This window comes from Micropterus dolomieu, linkage group LG15, assembly GCF_021292245.1.
Source record: "Micropterus dolomieu isolate WLL.071019.BEF.003 ecotype Adirondacks linkage group LG15, ASM2129224v1, whole genome shotgun sequence".
Taxonomy (NCBI): Eukaryota; Metazoa; Chordata; class Actinopteri; order Centrarchiformes; family Centrarchidae; genus Micropterus; species Micropterus dolomieu.
In genome coordinates this window covers 16,079,846-16,096,388 of record NC_060164.1, presented here as the reverse complement: position 1 = coordinate 16,096,388, position 16,543 = coordinate 16,079,846, and the positions used below count along the sequence as shown (strand labels likewise).

The following is a 16,543-nucleotide window of genomic DNA, read 5'->3' as shown; positions in this document are numbered from 1 at the left end:
ACTGTGATACAGCTGGGTCAACAGTATGTCCAAAAGAGCTGAAAGACAAAGTCAATGTTGTTCAGAGTCGACGATAGGAATATGTAGGCCCTTTATATTGCTATGTTGATTTAAAGACATTCGCTACTGATGGTCAATTGTGGCTGTGTGAACTCAATTATTTACCCTTGCAACGATTTTGATATTTTTTCTAAATATTAAAAGACAACAACGCTCAAATATGCAGAAAATGTGATTTTTCTTGAATGAATATCATAAACAAGTCACTATACGCTCGTTATTGTTATATGCGCAATAAAAATAGAAAAAACGACATAATAAAAAAACTCTAAATTGTTTATGTGGGATGTTATGTGTTATTTTAAAATATCTAAATGGAACTACAATATGCGCCTGCACGGTCTGTGCAAATTCAAATCACGATTATTGAATGAGTGTGTGTTCCTGCATGAAAATCCCACAACTTTGCATAAGTCAGATCTTTTTTAATAACAAATTGAGTGCTGTGTACATTCGATTTACAGGTGGATGAGATTATCAAATGCAAATTAAATTGGCTAGTGGCTTCCTGGAAATGGTCGCCCAATCAAAATGAGCCCATAACAATTTTATATATACACCAGTTAATGGCCTCCACGTCGACATATCACCACCCCTGTGGAGCTTGCAGGAGCTTTATCATAAATAAAAAAAGACACAATCAAAGACGCTTGTAAAAATTTAGTGCATTAAACCTGAAAGCAAATTCTTCGATTCAACGTCCCTCTTTCTCTTAAGGTTGTGAAACTGTGATTTTTATATTTAAATGTATCAATTTAAATTACATAGCTGTGCTCATGGTTTTAAAAACCAATCAGCTGTCCTTGCCCAACTTTTTTTCTCTGGTCTATTTGAAAAATATTGGCCTACTTTTTAATGCAGTTAAAGTTGCGAGTGAATCTACAACACCTGTCAACAAATATGATCCTTCTCAAACAACCTATTGGCAAAATTTACACACCAGAAAACTAAATTCTCACATACAAATTTACTTTATAAAGCCCATTTAACTCTTTGTACACACACACACACACACACACACACACACACCCACCAACCAATTCCCACTCTCATTCAGTTTGCATTTAATTTAAACTTTTTAACACGTGCTCTGATAAAAGTCAAAGTTTAAAGCTTATCAGTTATTTGGCATTTAAACTAATATAATAGAAGAAAGAAAAGAAAAGATTCACTTTATATCAGCAAGTAATCTTCTGATAAGACAGAAATGAATTGTTTTAAAAAGTATGACAGCCTGGAAAATCTATAGGCCTATGTCGCATAAATGATCAGAGGAGGTTTTCTTAAGCCCATTAATTTAACAGACCAATTTCAAAAAGTGTCAGTGGAATATAAATGTAACTATTACTTTAAATTGAATACTGTAAATACTCCAGAAAATGAGGCACACGGAGATATGGAACAGAATTGTTTCTTATTTTTTTTCCAGAATACATACAAAAAAATACCAATTCTCTTTCCAAGGTGTACACCTGAAAAATAACGGCAATTTAAAATGTGGACAATTTTTGAAATTTAAGAAACAAACATGCATGTAAATTATTTTTCTTCTCCATGATACATTAAATAAGAACAAATACAATCATAGCAATTTCAAATTAACATCGAAATGAAGGACCCCTACTTTAATTAGTACTCTAACATGTGTAAGTTTTCACTTTTATCTATAGAGATCAGTTTCAACATAATGCACTTTTTGAGTTGCTCAAATATTTTCCATTTGCAGCTATTATCGCCTGCTTTTAAGCCGACATATAAATAAATACAGTTGAAGTCCACGGATCCCGCCCATAAGTTTAGCGCTGTTAATATAAAAGTCTTTATCTTTGCATTCTTAGTACTATAAACTTTTCAATGTCATTTTTTTCCCCTCACTGGTATCCAAGCGCTGATGCTGTGGTGAGTCTCTGGCCATACAGTGCATAAGGGGAGTAATAAGGGCCAGTGGCAGCGGGGACGGGAACAGGGCCACCAGGGGTTGGCAAGGGACTTTTGGAGTATGGGTGGTAGCGGCTGCTGAGTCCTAACGCGTGATGCGGGCTCCTTAGAGCCAAAGTTCCGGGGCTCCCGGGGGCTCCTGATGGTGGCATGTGCATATGGCAGGCCATGGCCGCTGCAGCAGCGCTGGCCAGTGATGAAGACCCGGGATAACCAGATATCAACTTCTCCGCCCCAGTAAAAGCAGTGTGTGTCCTCAGGTGATTCAGGAGCTCTTCTGAGGAGGAGAAACGCTTGTCGCAAGGTCCATTTGCCGACACCCAATTACAAACATGAGGGAGAGGGTCGTTGGGGAGCATGAAACCGTATGGGTACAGGGGGTGTCCGCTAAATGATGGCGCCGAGGAATGAACGCCATGCATGGGGTGTGTCGGGTACATTAGTGGGTAGCCGGATTTGAGGGCGTTAGCGGCCGCTGCAGCTGCGGATTCGTGCGTGCAGGAAGCACTGGCTGCGCCCGCTAAGTGACTGGCACAATGGTAACTGAGGCAGTAAGGGTCTCTGCACAGGCTGGCTGACATGATGGACGGTGGAGAAGCCCCGGCCAAAGGGCTGGATCCAGCCTTACTGCAGCCCAGTGAACTGGCCAGCTGTGCGTTTACCAAGCTCCCTCCGTGCGGCAGGAAGTGTTGAGGGTAACCAGCATAGGCCCCAGCCAAGCTGCCTGGGTAGGTCATACCAGCAGGAGGCAAAGGGAAAACTGTCTGCCCCGGTTTGTAGGGAGAAACCGGCGCCACAAGTCCTGACCCGAGAACGGATGCGGAGGATACAGAAGTTACAGATGGGGAGTCCGAGGAGGAGGTTTTAGTGCCAGGCGTCGTCTCCTGGTGTTGGTTGACCTCCACGTTAATTCCACCACAACTCACGCTTATCCTGCTGTGGCTCGTGGTGCCAGACCCGTCCGTAGTGCCATTTTTATTACAATCAGACTCTTTCTTTTCATCCCTTTCCCCACATTTCCCCTCTGATGGCATTGGAGAGGCTGAAGTGCTGGAGTGGGGACTGCCTGTCCGCGGCGTAAACGGCTGGCAGGTGGCGCTCGGCACTCGGAAACCAGATTTCTCTCCGCTTGAGACGCCCGAGGACGAGTCCTTCTTATCTGAAGGTTTAGAATAAGGTTTGAAGCTAGATTTGTCATCCACACCGATGTCACTCATTTTCAAAGGACCGGATTTAGATTCCTTCTCACTAGATCCATTTGATGTTACGGAGGATAATTTGGAGGAGGGTGGTGGGTCCGGTTTGCCGATCTGAGAGCAGGTCTGCGCCAGCAGAGCCAATGGACTTTTCTTGGCATCTAGCTGCAAAACAGATTAAATATATTATGATAACTGCTTTTAAAACGCACATCGACTGCTTTCTTTTGTGATTACAAAATGCACATCTAGAGAGAAAGCCGTTTAATATGGACATTCACTAACATTTCCAAACGTTAAGGTGTATGTTGCAATTACGCACGACTCTTCCTTGAACAAAACTACAATCGTGGTGATTGTTATAAATAGACTTTGAGGCTTTATTCTACACACAATTGTTTTAAACATCGGAATCACAGTTGGACAGGATATATTACGGGATAACAGCATTGGGATCCCAAAATGTTGTCACTCGAAGCACCAGTGACTAAAATACAACAAAACATTAGGTATTCAAAATCTTCTTCTTACCTCTATTGGACTAACCGGGGTAGAAGGCAAAGGCTGCAGATACTCCGGGTGCAAAATGTGTCCCGACCGTGCGGTAAGCATTTTCAAAACCTTGATGGGAAGTCGGTTTGCTTGCCGTAGTGGATCAGACGGTGGTGCGGAGTGGAGAAAAGGCTTGTTGATGCTCGCTGAGCTGCTATTCCGAGAACTGCTGCTTTCCCAGACTACACAAATATCACTATTTTTCAGAGCAGACGCCGAGGGCGATGTGATCATGTCCCAATTGTCAGGAAATGAAACGGCAATGCTTTCGTCAAATTCATTAAGAAAATCAGAAGAGCTTCGAGCCTCTCTCTCGGGGAAAAAAAGGGAATCGTAAAACGGTTCAATAACAGGTAATCCTGGCAGTAAAGGAGCAAGGCGCGGCAGCTGGAAGGAGACCGTGCGAGGTTATCGCAGATCTGTGTCTGCGTCTTGCACCATGAGCGCTGCGCCTTGTGTGCGTCTGTGTGCAGGTCCTCGCTCTGTACTCCCGAAGTACGAACTGGTAGAAATTTTCACTTCAAAAGCAGCTGAATTAGTCCGAGATTAAAGCCTTTGCCGCCTTCCAATCAAATGGGACCCTGAGGTGATTGGAGGGTCAAGGGGATGTGACGTTCTCCTCTTTGTAAGCGCCTCTATTTCGACAGCTCGGGGGAGGAGATACGCTTCAATATTTTGGTTACTGTGAACGCTTGCACTATTTTACATGTGGGGCTACGGCTTCTGTACAGAATGGTGTTTGAATAATACAATAGCATTAATGTACAAACCCTCCTCTCTTAAAATTCTAACATAATTTACCCACTTTAACATTTTCAGTATTTCAGTCTAATTTGAAAGATGTCCACTTTTGTGTATGGGCGTTAGATCCAACGGTACTCAGTTTATTCACCTTATTTTCTGGGTGAGTTCAGTCTTGTTTTTTATCATTAACAACACTTTCATTTCATCTTAGTATAGTATTAAACGAATATGAGTTATGATGGCAGGATCCATTGCGGATTTCTGTGGAAACTGACACATAGGCTATTATTATCTTCAACTGCTTCATTATTATTAAAATAGCCTCGTTAATACTCTTTCATAAAGATTATTGGTGGACATATGTTAACCAGAACACTGTCTTTATCTAAACAAGTGTTTTATTTGTTATTCCCCATCTGTCTGCAACCGAGAGACGCGCAAAGTGTAAACTGCAAACTGAGACCCCCCCCCCCACACACACACACACACACACACTGGCAAACATAAAACCAACCACTTCTGCTTGAATTCCCTAAACAGACAAGCGTTGACAGGAATAGACCAATGTAGTGATGGAGGGATGTGAATGTCACATGTTTTCAGTATAATATACACCGCCCTTCTATTTCTATCTCCACCCCTCCGTCAAGTGTCAATTCTGCTCCACCGCAATCAATCAGTTATTTGTCAGACGCTGTCAATCCACCGCTTGATTTATGTCAGCTATTGTGGCTGATTACATGCCAGTGTGACTGCGGGAAAAGAACAAATGGGGAGAGAGACATAATGCAAGAGACACCAAGTTTTCACAGGGAATAAATCGATTCTCGAGTTAAGATTTAATTTCTAGATGCATTGACAACAGCCGACATCCCCAGCCCAGACTAATGCGGGGAAGAGGAAGCAAAAGCTGTGGGCTAAAATGCATTATGTCGGTTATTCAACAAAGTCTAACTTTTGGAGTTCTTCATCAAACACCTCGGAGGTGGCACACATGATGAAACTTTAATAACCTGCAGACAGACCAGCTCACATGTTCTGTGGAGTAGCTGTAAATGCTTTAAGGTGCTGAAGTGCTTTTGCTATAATCGGCCGATTATGGTGTTAACAAGAATTTAAGAAAAACACCGCTACCACGAAAAAGGGCTTGTAGTTAAGTTTTTTTAAAATAAAAAATAAAAAAAACTATCACTGGATTAACAAAATAGAAAGTTAAAAGGGACACATAAATAATTTATCTATAACATTTAATGTAGCCTATCATTCCGAAATAAGTTAGTTCAAACAATCTGCAAGAGTAAACATTCACTTTAAATTATAATGTGTAACAACCCGGTGAAACATCACGGTCTCTCAAAACAGAACCCTGTCCATTTTGGCTAAACGCGTCTGCCATTGTGTTGTTAAAACCTGTCATCTGCCTCAGGCACACTGTCATCTGCAACAAGAATAACAAAGACAGGGAACAAAAAAGAAATCCAGACATTTTATATTGATGTCAGCTCGATTTTATTTACATACAATGAAAATAATTTATTTTTTCTAAGAGGTAGAAAAGCGGACAGGGCGAAAGAAAAGAAGAGAAATGGTCTGTCAGGCCGTTGAGAAAAGAAGTTTAAAATGTCTTGAACTATTCACCGCTGAGATGGCTAATCAGTATTGAGGCTTCAGGGCAATCGGGCAGCTTTTCAATGCGGTTTCCCTTTCATCTCAATCGGGATGGAGGCGCTCAATTAAAAGCCTATCAGTTTGTAAGTAAATCAACGCCTATCAAAGTTGTCACATCAAACAAAACGATTATTATTGCAACCCGCCTCTGCCATTAATCTCTTTCTGCGGTAATCTGCTTGACAGGTCAACTAGGAGACCATGAAAACCTGGAGTGGACAGTCAAGGGGCAAAATATATTTTTTGTTTGGAAAAAATAAAAACTATACTTACCCAAATAAATAAAACACACTTTTGAGTTCATGATCTGCCGCAAATGCAATTTTGGATGAAGTGAATAAAATAAAACAAACATGTCATCCATATAGTAAATAGTAGAACAGTTTAGAAATAAAACTGACTCTTAATCAAGAGGGGGGAAAGCAATTTTTCAGCTAACAGCTGAAAAAGCTTGGTTTCAGCTTATAGGCCTTATAGCCTTACTGGTCTGCATGGCTCAAATGTGTTTGGACAAATTAAAAAACGCAATAATTGTCTTCTTTATTAATATAAGTCGTACTTCATGACTAGATCATGTGTAATACAAATAAACAACTGCTCCAAAAATAGGCCAACAGTTGTTCTTAATTTAATGTGAGTTTGTAAGAAGGGGAAAGAGTCAATAAGAGCGCAGCTCTATTCCTTCAAATGTTTTTCTGTCTGGCAGAAAAGGGGGACTTTTCACAATATGCAAAGATGTGTGATTGATAACAGGCTTGCTGTTTTTCTGCAAGGGCTGTCAGTCCGTGACACAATATGTGAGTTATTAGGGCAAAGAAGGGCAACCATAAATTTTCACTGTCAGGCAAAACCCTCTTTATTGTCCGTATGACGAATGGGCTTCTGCACTAGACACCAAAATACTCGGCGTTCCCCTTAAATGGGGACACATTTTTGCGACCATAATTCATGATATTTAAATAGAAAGTTTTAATATCCCCATATATTTCATAACACTGACATGTTTATGAATGACTCTACGCATGCAAATACAATTATTTACATCTATTGAGGACTTATGTTGGACTTGCAAGATTACTGTGAGCTATAGGCTGGCCCGAATTCTAGCTTTGAAGCGAGTAAGAACACATTTCAATCTTGATTTATATACGTATATGTCTATAGGTGTATAGAAAATAGAAAAAACACAATTAAATAACTTTTTTATAATTGCAGACCTTTAAATGTCACCTATTTTTTAAATTTCCCATAAGCTCAGAATTCTCTGGATCTCTTTACAAACTTCAAGTCATTATTTTATCTCAGTCCGTTTTCACTCTGTTCATTAGTTTGAAACGATATCCCAGCCATAAAGCTTGTGTGTCTGTTTTTTAAAGAGACTCACATAATCTCCACATCTCTAGGTAACACATAAAAGAGGATACAGGATGTACAGGAGAGTATTAAAAAAGCATTAAAACACATGCATGAAATAGAAAAGAATTTTCTAAAACTCCAAGGAGGAAGGACAGGTTTACAGGAAAGTCTGTGACACGACATTACCTGGAATCATTTCCTTACTAAGCTCCGATGTAAAACGTCAGAGGTAAAAGGATAAAAATAAAAAACACTGTAACAACATTAAGACGTAGTCCTTCTGTCTAAACGAAACTGTTTGACATTACACAAACACACCAACCATTACTTTCTGTCAAATGTGAAGCACCGCAAGGAGCACACTAGAGACTGCAGCCATGCGGACTCTGGCTCCCTCTCTCCGGGCGGGCAGAGGGGAGAAAGTGAGCTTTTTCCGCGTATGGGAGGTCCTGTGTGACGTCACACATCACGCAGTGAGGCAGAGGAACAATATGGTGTTCCCAAACTTTCTGATTCTCTCAACCAAGTGCCACTGTGACCCAAAAAACATGCAGGTTGGGTCCCATATTTCACCAAAGCACTCCAGCAGCTATTCTGACTCATTAGCACAGCGTCAGTTAAAGTAGGATGAACACAGCAGTGAGGTTTGGCTGCAATGTCTGCCTGCATGCATGCTCTCAGGCCACAGTGGCAAATAGAATAATGGCTGAGTGACTGGACAAAGGATAGTTTGGAGACTAAAGTCTGAACTTTAGTTATTAAAAAGTAATAATATACTCTTATCTTGTCAACATCAGGTTTTTTCATCCACACCCAGCAGCAGTTGGTTTGGTGGGTTGTGTCACAAAAGACTATCCCAGCAAAAGACCTGCAAAACTACACTAAGTTGTGGCTCTGTGTTAAATAAAAATGAGTCATTTGCTTTATATATTATATATTATTGCTTACTTTCATATTCCTTGTAAAAGAACTAGGCTATGTCATTTACACACTAAGTTTGTGTGTAGGAAAGTGGTACAAAGCAAGTACGCCCCCCCCCCACACACACATTTTTTTATCTGAATTTTTTTAAATTTTATTTCAAAAGTTTAATACAACAATACGGACCTATTACCCACCATGTTTTAATGTTCTTTGACCTATGTTAGGTGGCAGACTTCATATATGAAGCTTTGTTCTGCCCACTTGGATATTCTGTGGCAGTAGGGTCAAAATATGACTGGAAAGATAAGTGAGAGTCAAATAGATGTGGTAATATTTTAATTACAAATTCGAAATATAAGCAATTTAATGGTCACCCAGTGCCATTATATCGTCATCCTGTTATCTACAGTTAGGAATTTAGAGATATATAATCCACATGACCTCAGGTCATTTAGGATATAATTATTCACAAAATTAACATTCAGGGCAGGATTGTACACACAAAAAAACAGTCTATACTAATAATGATAATACATTGAATTCTAGAACTTGACTAAGACATGCAGTTAGAGCAAGACTGCAGATAGTGCAAACTGTATCAGAATGTTTTAATACATGTTTTTTTAAATACAAGCACATTTGAGAAGTCATCATTATTTTCTAGTATGTTGCCAGCCATAGCCAGCAATGCCACAAACAAAATGTCATTGGGGTCAGGGATGATTTATTATGAAAAGTCACATATATTTGTATTATTACTAATATCAAGAGGTTAGTGCAAATGTATACAAAGCTAACCTGTAGTAGTTGTAAAGTATCCATCAGTTTATGGACTACTAGGCTATTACTACATAGGTTAACCTACCTGCATTGTAGTTGACATATTGTTTGTCTTAAACCGTTGCAATGTATTATTACAACCACAACTATTGCATTTATTGGTTTTGTGATGTGGTTTGGGCCCAAAACAACTACAAACAAAATGTCACAAAACTTAAGTATTATGTTTAGTCTTATGACTACTAAGAAAGGTACTGTATACTCCACATCACAGGCATTATTCAGCCTGATATAACCATAAAGTCTGTATAGAGCGCCCCCCCTCAGAATAGATGAATCTGCAGAAATATCAAACCCAGCAACAGCAAGGACAGTAGAAAACACATTCATTAGAATTTCTCAAAAAATAATTTCAGTTTGACTGTTCTAGGACTGCTCTGAGTCTCTCCCTCTCTTTTTTCTGGTCTCTCTTAACTTATATGGCCCATCCACTGAATGGGGTCCTGTCCTGGATGCTAACTATTGCAAAGTTTAGGGAAGCCGTTCTGCATTTCTCCCATTTGGAAGAGGAGAAGATTACCCAAAATATATTTGACATATTACTTTCTCAGCAATGAAGCCTCCTTACTTATAAAAGTGAAACACTGTTTGAAAATACTTCCAAAATTGGCAAACACAGCTGGATTATCCTGTTTGGCCCCCAGAAAAAAAACCTGCAATGGGGTCCCCTCCAAATTCCCATCAAATACATTGCATACAGCAGACTATAGAGGGTAGCTTCATTATTTGCCCATAGACCCAGAAACCAACCTGTACTCCTATGCTGGAACAACACTAGTATCATGTACTACAAAAAATAACTTTAAAAAAAGAAAAACTATTTCTTGACACAGTGCCCCTCTATAAGACCACATCATAGAGCATAATGCAGACCCCAATTAATTTACTTTATTGATGCAAATCCATAAACAAATTTGTGATTAATCAAATTTACAACATGGGGATGTCCTGCTCCTCAGGCTGCAGGGCAGTAGCCTGCTTTGGCCAGCCAGCCTTGGGCATAAATCTAACCTTGTTTGCAAAGGTGGAAAGTAACTAATTACTTTTACTCAAGTACATTACTACAGTACAATTTTGAGGTAGCCTACTTGTACTTGAGTAAAGCTGTAATGGGTTAATAGCTACCCCCTGTATTCAATGGGAAAAAAACACTTATTGGAACTTGCAGTTTTCAGCAATTTAAGGGTTGGTTCACTTAAATTTCAGATGAAACAAAAAACAAACTAACAACCCTGTCTATCTGTCTCTGAGATCTATTCCTTGACCTCACAATGCAATGGAAGAAAATATAATTTTGTCTGTTGTGCTCACAGTATTGTATGTATTAGAAACAGACATATCCCATTTACACTGAATAACCCACACAACACATGGTCAGCTATTTTCAGAAACTATTTCTTTGAAAGAAAGTAGTTTCAGTAGCCAAAATACCCAAAATGTCATGGCTAGCTAAAATAGGGTAAGTAAGAAATGTGATTTGTTTTATGGACACAGGGGGAGCCCCTCATGGTACTCAAATGAATGAGGATGATATGTAAAGTTAGCCAGGTCTACGTGGACAAGCCACATAAATGGAGATAAGCTGTAGGCTATATATATTATGTATTTTATGTGTATGTATATATATTAAGCTGTAGCCAATTATAAGTATTTCCGAGACATATTTTTGGAGTTTTATTGGACAAATTCCTTCAAGAATGGGGATTAGCAGACGAGTTGGATAAACTCTCAGCAGCACTTAAAACCTCAGAGCAAAAGTAGCTTTTGCTAACAAAGATTAAATTGAGACGCTGAATTCAGTTCAATGGACTACTTAATATATATTGAGAGAGATGCGAGATTTTTACATCTTGTGAATCCTGTGGTATGGTCACTGAAACCAGGTGTATTACTGATGCTTTTCAACAGGTGCTAATGATCTTACCTGGCTGTGAATGGTCTTTACACAGAAAAGTAAAACACAGTTTTATAAAACAGTAGGTTTTCACACATATAAGGGTAATTTTATCCTGTCTTTTTTTTCAGGAGACAGTCAGCAGCACTGAAATTGTGTCAGTGTCAAACACTGCCCACGTGCTTCCGCACAACAGCAGGTCAGCTGATTAGGACGGCACGCGGAAACTGTAAAGTCAATTGGAAAGCGCCAGTAGATCTTTAAAGTAGCCAGGCTACATCCACAAACATCATCACTTCATGTTGACAACAGCGTGATTCTTATGTGAGCAGCACTTCGGATATCAACTAAGTTAAGTTATCTAAAAAAACATTTCAAGTGGGCTGTCATCCTCCGGATAAAGTTATGGCACATAACGAGTTGTCGGTCGCTTTGAATGGGACTCAGGTAAGTTTGTTTGGGAAACTGTTTACGTCGGACTTTACCCTACGCATGTTTGGGCGATATTACATCAGTAACAGTTTTAAAAGTGGAGGTTATCGGTGCTTAATGTAGCCGATATGGGTTTTGTTTATTTCTTCGACACCACCAGTGTCATGTGACACACAGTAGCTAATGTTGCAGTCGTGACTTTCAGTGTTGCAGTTCCTCCTACTACTTCCCCTGTGTGGAATAATGCCTCAAAGTTGCAGCAATATGTGAGAAAGTGTACTTATTGCAGCGTAGCAGCCAATGTCGAAACTGTTTTGTATTATGCAATATGTATGTATAACGATCACTGCAAATTATAAAGCAAACGAGTAGGCTATATATCTGCAAAACGAATAGCATGGCTTCAGTTACAAACTCCTACTCCTCAGGGTGTTAATAAAACGTCCTCACTGTAGAGTTAACTGCTGGATTATAGCGTCCTATATCATTCAAAATAAATTCGAATGGTCCCAAATCATTGTTGTTTTATAGGTGCTTAATCCTGAAACAGTTTTATATTTGCTGTGCTCATACCAGGAATGCTATTATATTATTTCTACTTACCTCACAAAAATCTGTGATTGTTTTTATTCTTCAAGCTTTCCTTCATCGGACATGACTGTAAGGACTTTCCAGACTTCCTTGGAGAGACATATGGCCAGTTTGCAAGAAGGCTGGATCTGAGCTTCAATCAGCTCAGGTAGGTGACCGATGCACATGCAACCTGTAGTCACCTGTATGCATATGCTGTCAGTCTCTACAAGTCTGTGACTGGGAGACATGCATCTTTACATCATGTGCAATTGAATGTGCGTCCGCGGTCTATAGGTGGTCAGAGTGTCATCAAAACATCAAGGAGCTGAATGAGTGTTAGAACTGGGCTGGTGTCACGCTGTGGCAGGATAAAAGGAACGATCGATAAATGTAAATAAAAGAAAAGATTCCTCTGTCAGGACGTGAAGGAACACCTTGTGGCAGCTGCTTTAGAGGGGGCTGCCATTTCAACAGCAGGACTAGCATAGGTGATCTGGCAAGTAAAAGAAAAGAGATGATGGTTATGAGGTGCTTTTCTTTCTAAACCCTTTTCATGACTTTCAGGCCACGAAGCTGTCTGAATAGAAGTGATTTTTTATTTTTTTTTGTGTTGAAAATTGTTGTCTCGAGGCAGTTGTCTGTGCTGGAGATGTGGAGACCTCAATTTAACTGATTGACATTGTGTCATATTGTAAAATCTGTCGTTTGCACACAGTGTTCAGACCAGCTGGAAAAATCTGTTTCGGGTTAATGGATAAATGAATGAATGAATCCATTATTGAAGTGCCTGTGAGCAAGGCACTGTGATTGTGTGTAACTAGGGCTGGGCGATATGGTCAGAAATGTTACCACAATAATATCAATATGATATATTGATAATTATCATGATAAATATCAAATCATTATTTCTTTCAAGTTTAAAGGCTGATTTTTGCTCCTGAGTGAAAGTTGAAGAAACAAGATGGTTCATTGTGGTTTTAAACTATTCTTTAGGGTCAGAACATGACAAACACTTGATGCCAAACAGTGGATCATTTAACAAATCTGAGGTAGAACATTCAAAACAATTATGATAAAATCGTTTTTTTTTTTTTCAAGAATTATACTTGAGTAAAATAAAGTAAAACTTTTTCAGCCCCTTTTCCTCAACAAAATAAATATCTTAATAGAAAAATGAAATGCTAACTTGTTTGTGATTCAAATGAATTAACTCAAACATTTATTGAACTTTTGTTATATTGTTTAGTGAGGAAAATTATATTAGTTATAATTATCATTATTGTTTTATTGCCCAGCCCTGTGTGTAATTGTAAATTTAAAACCTATGTTGCTGTAAACCACCAACATTAGTCCAAGGAAATGTATGATCTATGACCTAAGGAGACTAACATAATCTGTATTTGTGTGTGTACACAGTTTTGCGTAGTATGGACCTCCCTTTTACGTAAGGTGTCCCAGTCATTGTAAATGTGCCAAAATAACTGATCATTCAGTTTATCACAAGGGTTGGAGTTTGAGGGCTGCCTTTGGTAAACTGAACCTGAATACACAGATAAACCCAACTGCATGAATATGATAAGAAACAAGCTGAACAAGCAAGAACAATTGTGATAGCATTTAAGTGCTTTTGGTTTAAAACGTAATCAGCCACTTAAGTGACGAACATAGGTAAGTGTAATCTCTCTGCACCCACATTCAGTTAATGCCAGAGCTTTTCCATATTAGTGTTATCAAACGGCTAGCAATAAGCAAGATGTTCATATCATTGTTAGCTTGCAGTAACTGGTTGCCTTTTGAGTAATTGCCCCCAAAAAACGCACACAGGATGATAGCCATCAGATCCTGATCGCTTTGTCAAGTCCCTGTTATTTATATTGCCCAGTATCACAAATCACAAATTTGCCTCAGGACATCCTCTGTCCTTAGACCCTCGAAGCAGATGAATATTAAAAACCCTTTTAACAGGGAAAAAATTTAACAGAGGGGGAGAGAGAGTGCATGGTACAAAATATTTGGACACTTGAATAGTAGATATCTTGGCGTTACCTCAGAGGAAGTGAAAGCCTGTTATGTCTGGCAAACAGCTTGATGAAATCGGACTGAAACAAACCTTATGCGTGTTGGTTGCAGGGAGATCAAGGCTGGCATTATGTTTCTCATCCTTGAATCTGTCACATTAAGGACTTGATGTTTAGAATCAAATATGTATGACTCAGGTATTACTAATTCATTATGAATTTTGAGTTTGGCTAATCCCAAATGTCAGATATCATTACTAAACATCAAAGGGTTGGTATGGGCAGAGAAGCGGTGCAGAAGTAATGAAGTGGTGCTCGAACCATTTGGGGCTCATATCAATGAACTATTGATTGATGGTTTGCTAGTGGGTAAAGTGATCTGTTACATAGTGCTTTATCTTTTTCTCCTGTAGACAGCGTGTTTGAATGGTTCACATTGAAAATCTGTATAGCAAGCTAAAATAAGTCAACAGCGATAGTTTTACTTTATTTGTTGTAAGCCTTTCCTATGTACATCCCCTGCATCCCTTGTGTAACGCTTCCTCATTTGTGAGGATACTTTTACAGTCTTGTGTAAAATGTGATTCCCACAAGTGAGCATTATTAAAAATGTTGACTCCCAGTGTAAGCTGTCTGAACACTGTATCTCTATCCATAGCTATAAAGTATACATTACTGACCTGCTAGTGTGGCTATGCAAGCCTTTCCACCATACACACACTCCAGACCCATATATCCACTATTCTCTCTTTAAGAGAGTTCTCTGTTGCGATTGGTGCCTGTGCGTGCTCACATGACAACACTGGGAGGTCATGGGTGGGTGAAGCTGTGAAATTCAATAAGCAGCTCAACATGTGATAAAGCTATATGCTAACTAAGGCATAGCGACCCCCTCAGTAGTTTTGATCCCCATAAGAATGCACTGATGGGACCTGACTCACAGCTTAATGGTGGAAAGTTTTTCCTGTGAAGAATAATTGTATTTCTGCACCTCAACTCTTTGTGCTGCTGTATTTGCATGTAGCTCCTTAAGTAGAGTATGGTGGTAAGGCCAAAATCAAATACCACTGTATTTTTGACACAGTATCTTGATATAAAAATTAACAATGTTTTCAGGAAGACACTGGTGTAAGTACAGTTTGAGAAAATGTAATTGCTATTTTTGATTTGATTGTGAAGCAGGCAGAGGCATGCTTTGTATATTTTAATAATAATTTTAAAAAATATATCTGATACCTGCATGTGTTTTGTGTAGTTTTTACCAGTGGAGTTGATATCAGAATGAGGTTTATTGCCAGGTACATTTTTACATACAAGAAATTTCCCGTGGTATAAATTGGTGCTTACAGTACAAATTAAATAGAGTGTGTGTGTATGTATGTATGTATGTATGTATGTATATATATATATATATATATATATATATATATATATATATATATATATATATATATATATATATATATATATATATATATAAAAAATTTCAGGAACTATCTGACATTAGATGTCAGATGGTAGAATAATCTGTGACACCGTGACCTCGTTTCAGTGCTCAAGCAAACCAGGTGTGAACAGACGCACATGTAAGTGAAACTCAGTGGGCTGCCTTTAGCATCATGCGCTTCTTTATGCTGCTTGACTCAAATCGAGAGAGAGACATTGCCAGAGTTTGTTGTAGCTAATATGCTTATTTCTGTCAGCTCAATTGACAACACTCATCCAGTAACCTGACAATGAGAGGCAATGCACTGGCATCACCTTTAAATGAGTCCTCTGTGTTTTGGTGTGTGTTGCACACATGCTTATGTGTATGCGCGTGCATGTTTGCTTGCAAGCCGCGTTTGTGCATCTGTCTCTGTGAGCATAACTGTGACTGGCTGGGCAGGTAATGGCAGGATGGAATTATTGTAGCGGGCTGTCAAACCCACACCTCTCCCTCTGTGTGCTGCAGTGTCAGGCTGTCTCCTCAATGTGTTGAAAAGTGTGGCTCACAGTGAGATTTCTGTCTCAGGACGGGCTTGGATAGTATCGTGTCGTCCACTTTGTTCCAGGTCAGGTGTGTACACAGTGCAGGGAGTGGGCATGTGCTGTCATGACATGATTCTGCTCTGTGACTGGGGCGCACTGCTCTGGACACATGAAGTTTGAGGAAGACGCACGTCTGTGAGTCACGAGAAAATTCCTAACATTGTTGTTCTTTTCAGATCGAACATGGCATCTTGATAAACAAATCACATTTGCGCAGTGACAGCGTTTGTGAAACCTTAAGCCAAACCTGAAAGTTGAGTCTGCTTTATTTTACTTTACTGTTTCAGCTAGTTGATTCTGCCGTCATATGTTCTCTC

At 39.3% G+C, this 16,543-nt stretch overlaps 2 protein-coding genes across 5 annotated transcripts in view; one reads left to right on the top strand and one right to left on the bottom strand.

The window, feature by feature from the left end:
* Positions 1 to 1,455: 1,455 nt before the first annotated feature.
* Positions 1,456 to 4,323, bottom strand: znf503 (zinc finger protein 503). Its single transcript, XM_046071324.1, has 2 exons — positions 3,726 to 4,323; positions 1,456 to 3,359 (listed from the first exon to the last, which is right to left on the bottom strand). Exons 1-2 carry the CDS (start codon positions 3,978 to 3,980, stop codon positions 1,932 to 1,934), a joined length of 1,683 nt encoding a protein of 560 aa, XP_045927280.1. The 5' UTR covers positions 3,981 to 4,323; the 3' UTR covers positions 1,456 to 1,931.
* A 7,022-nt stretch (positions 4,324 to 11,345) lies between these two features.
* lrmda (leucine rich melanocyte differentiation associated) overlaps positions 11,346 to 16,543 on the top strand; it is a 230,090-nt gene continuing 224,892 nt past the window's right edge. For 2 of the 4 annotated variants that reach the window (XR_006828286.1, XM_046070142.1), the window contains exons 1-2: positions 11,362 to 11,619; positions 12,243 to 12,343. Coding sequence is in view for 2 of the 4 variants with exons in the window: in XM_046070142.1 (XP_045926098.1) it covers positions 11,578 to 11,619; positions 12,243 to 12,343 (143 nt within the window). In the remaining 2 variants the exon portion in view is untranslated. Of the gene's footprint in view, positions 11,620 to 12,242; positions 12,344 to 16,543 lie in introns of all 4 variants that reach the window. The other 2 variants (XM_046070143.1, XR_006828287.1) reach the window with 2 other exon arrangements.

Bases quoted from the DNA above. Each gene is read 5' to 3' on its own strand.
- znf503 (XM_046071324.1), bottom strand. From the start codon at position 3,980: ATGATCACATCGCCCTCGGCGTCTGCTCTGAAAAATAGTGATATTTGT. The intron at 3,360-3,725 runs GTAAGAAGAAGA...TCTGTTTTGCAG, and splicing joins CCCCGGTTAGTCCAATAGAG to CTAGATGCCAAGAAAAGTCC.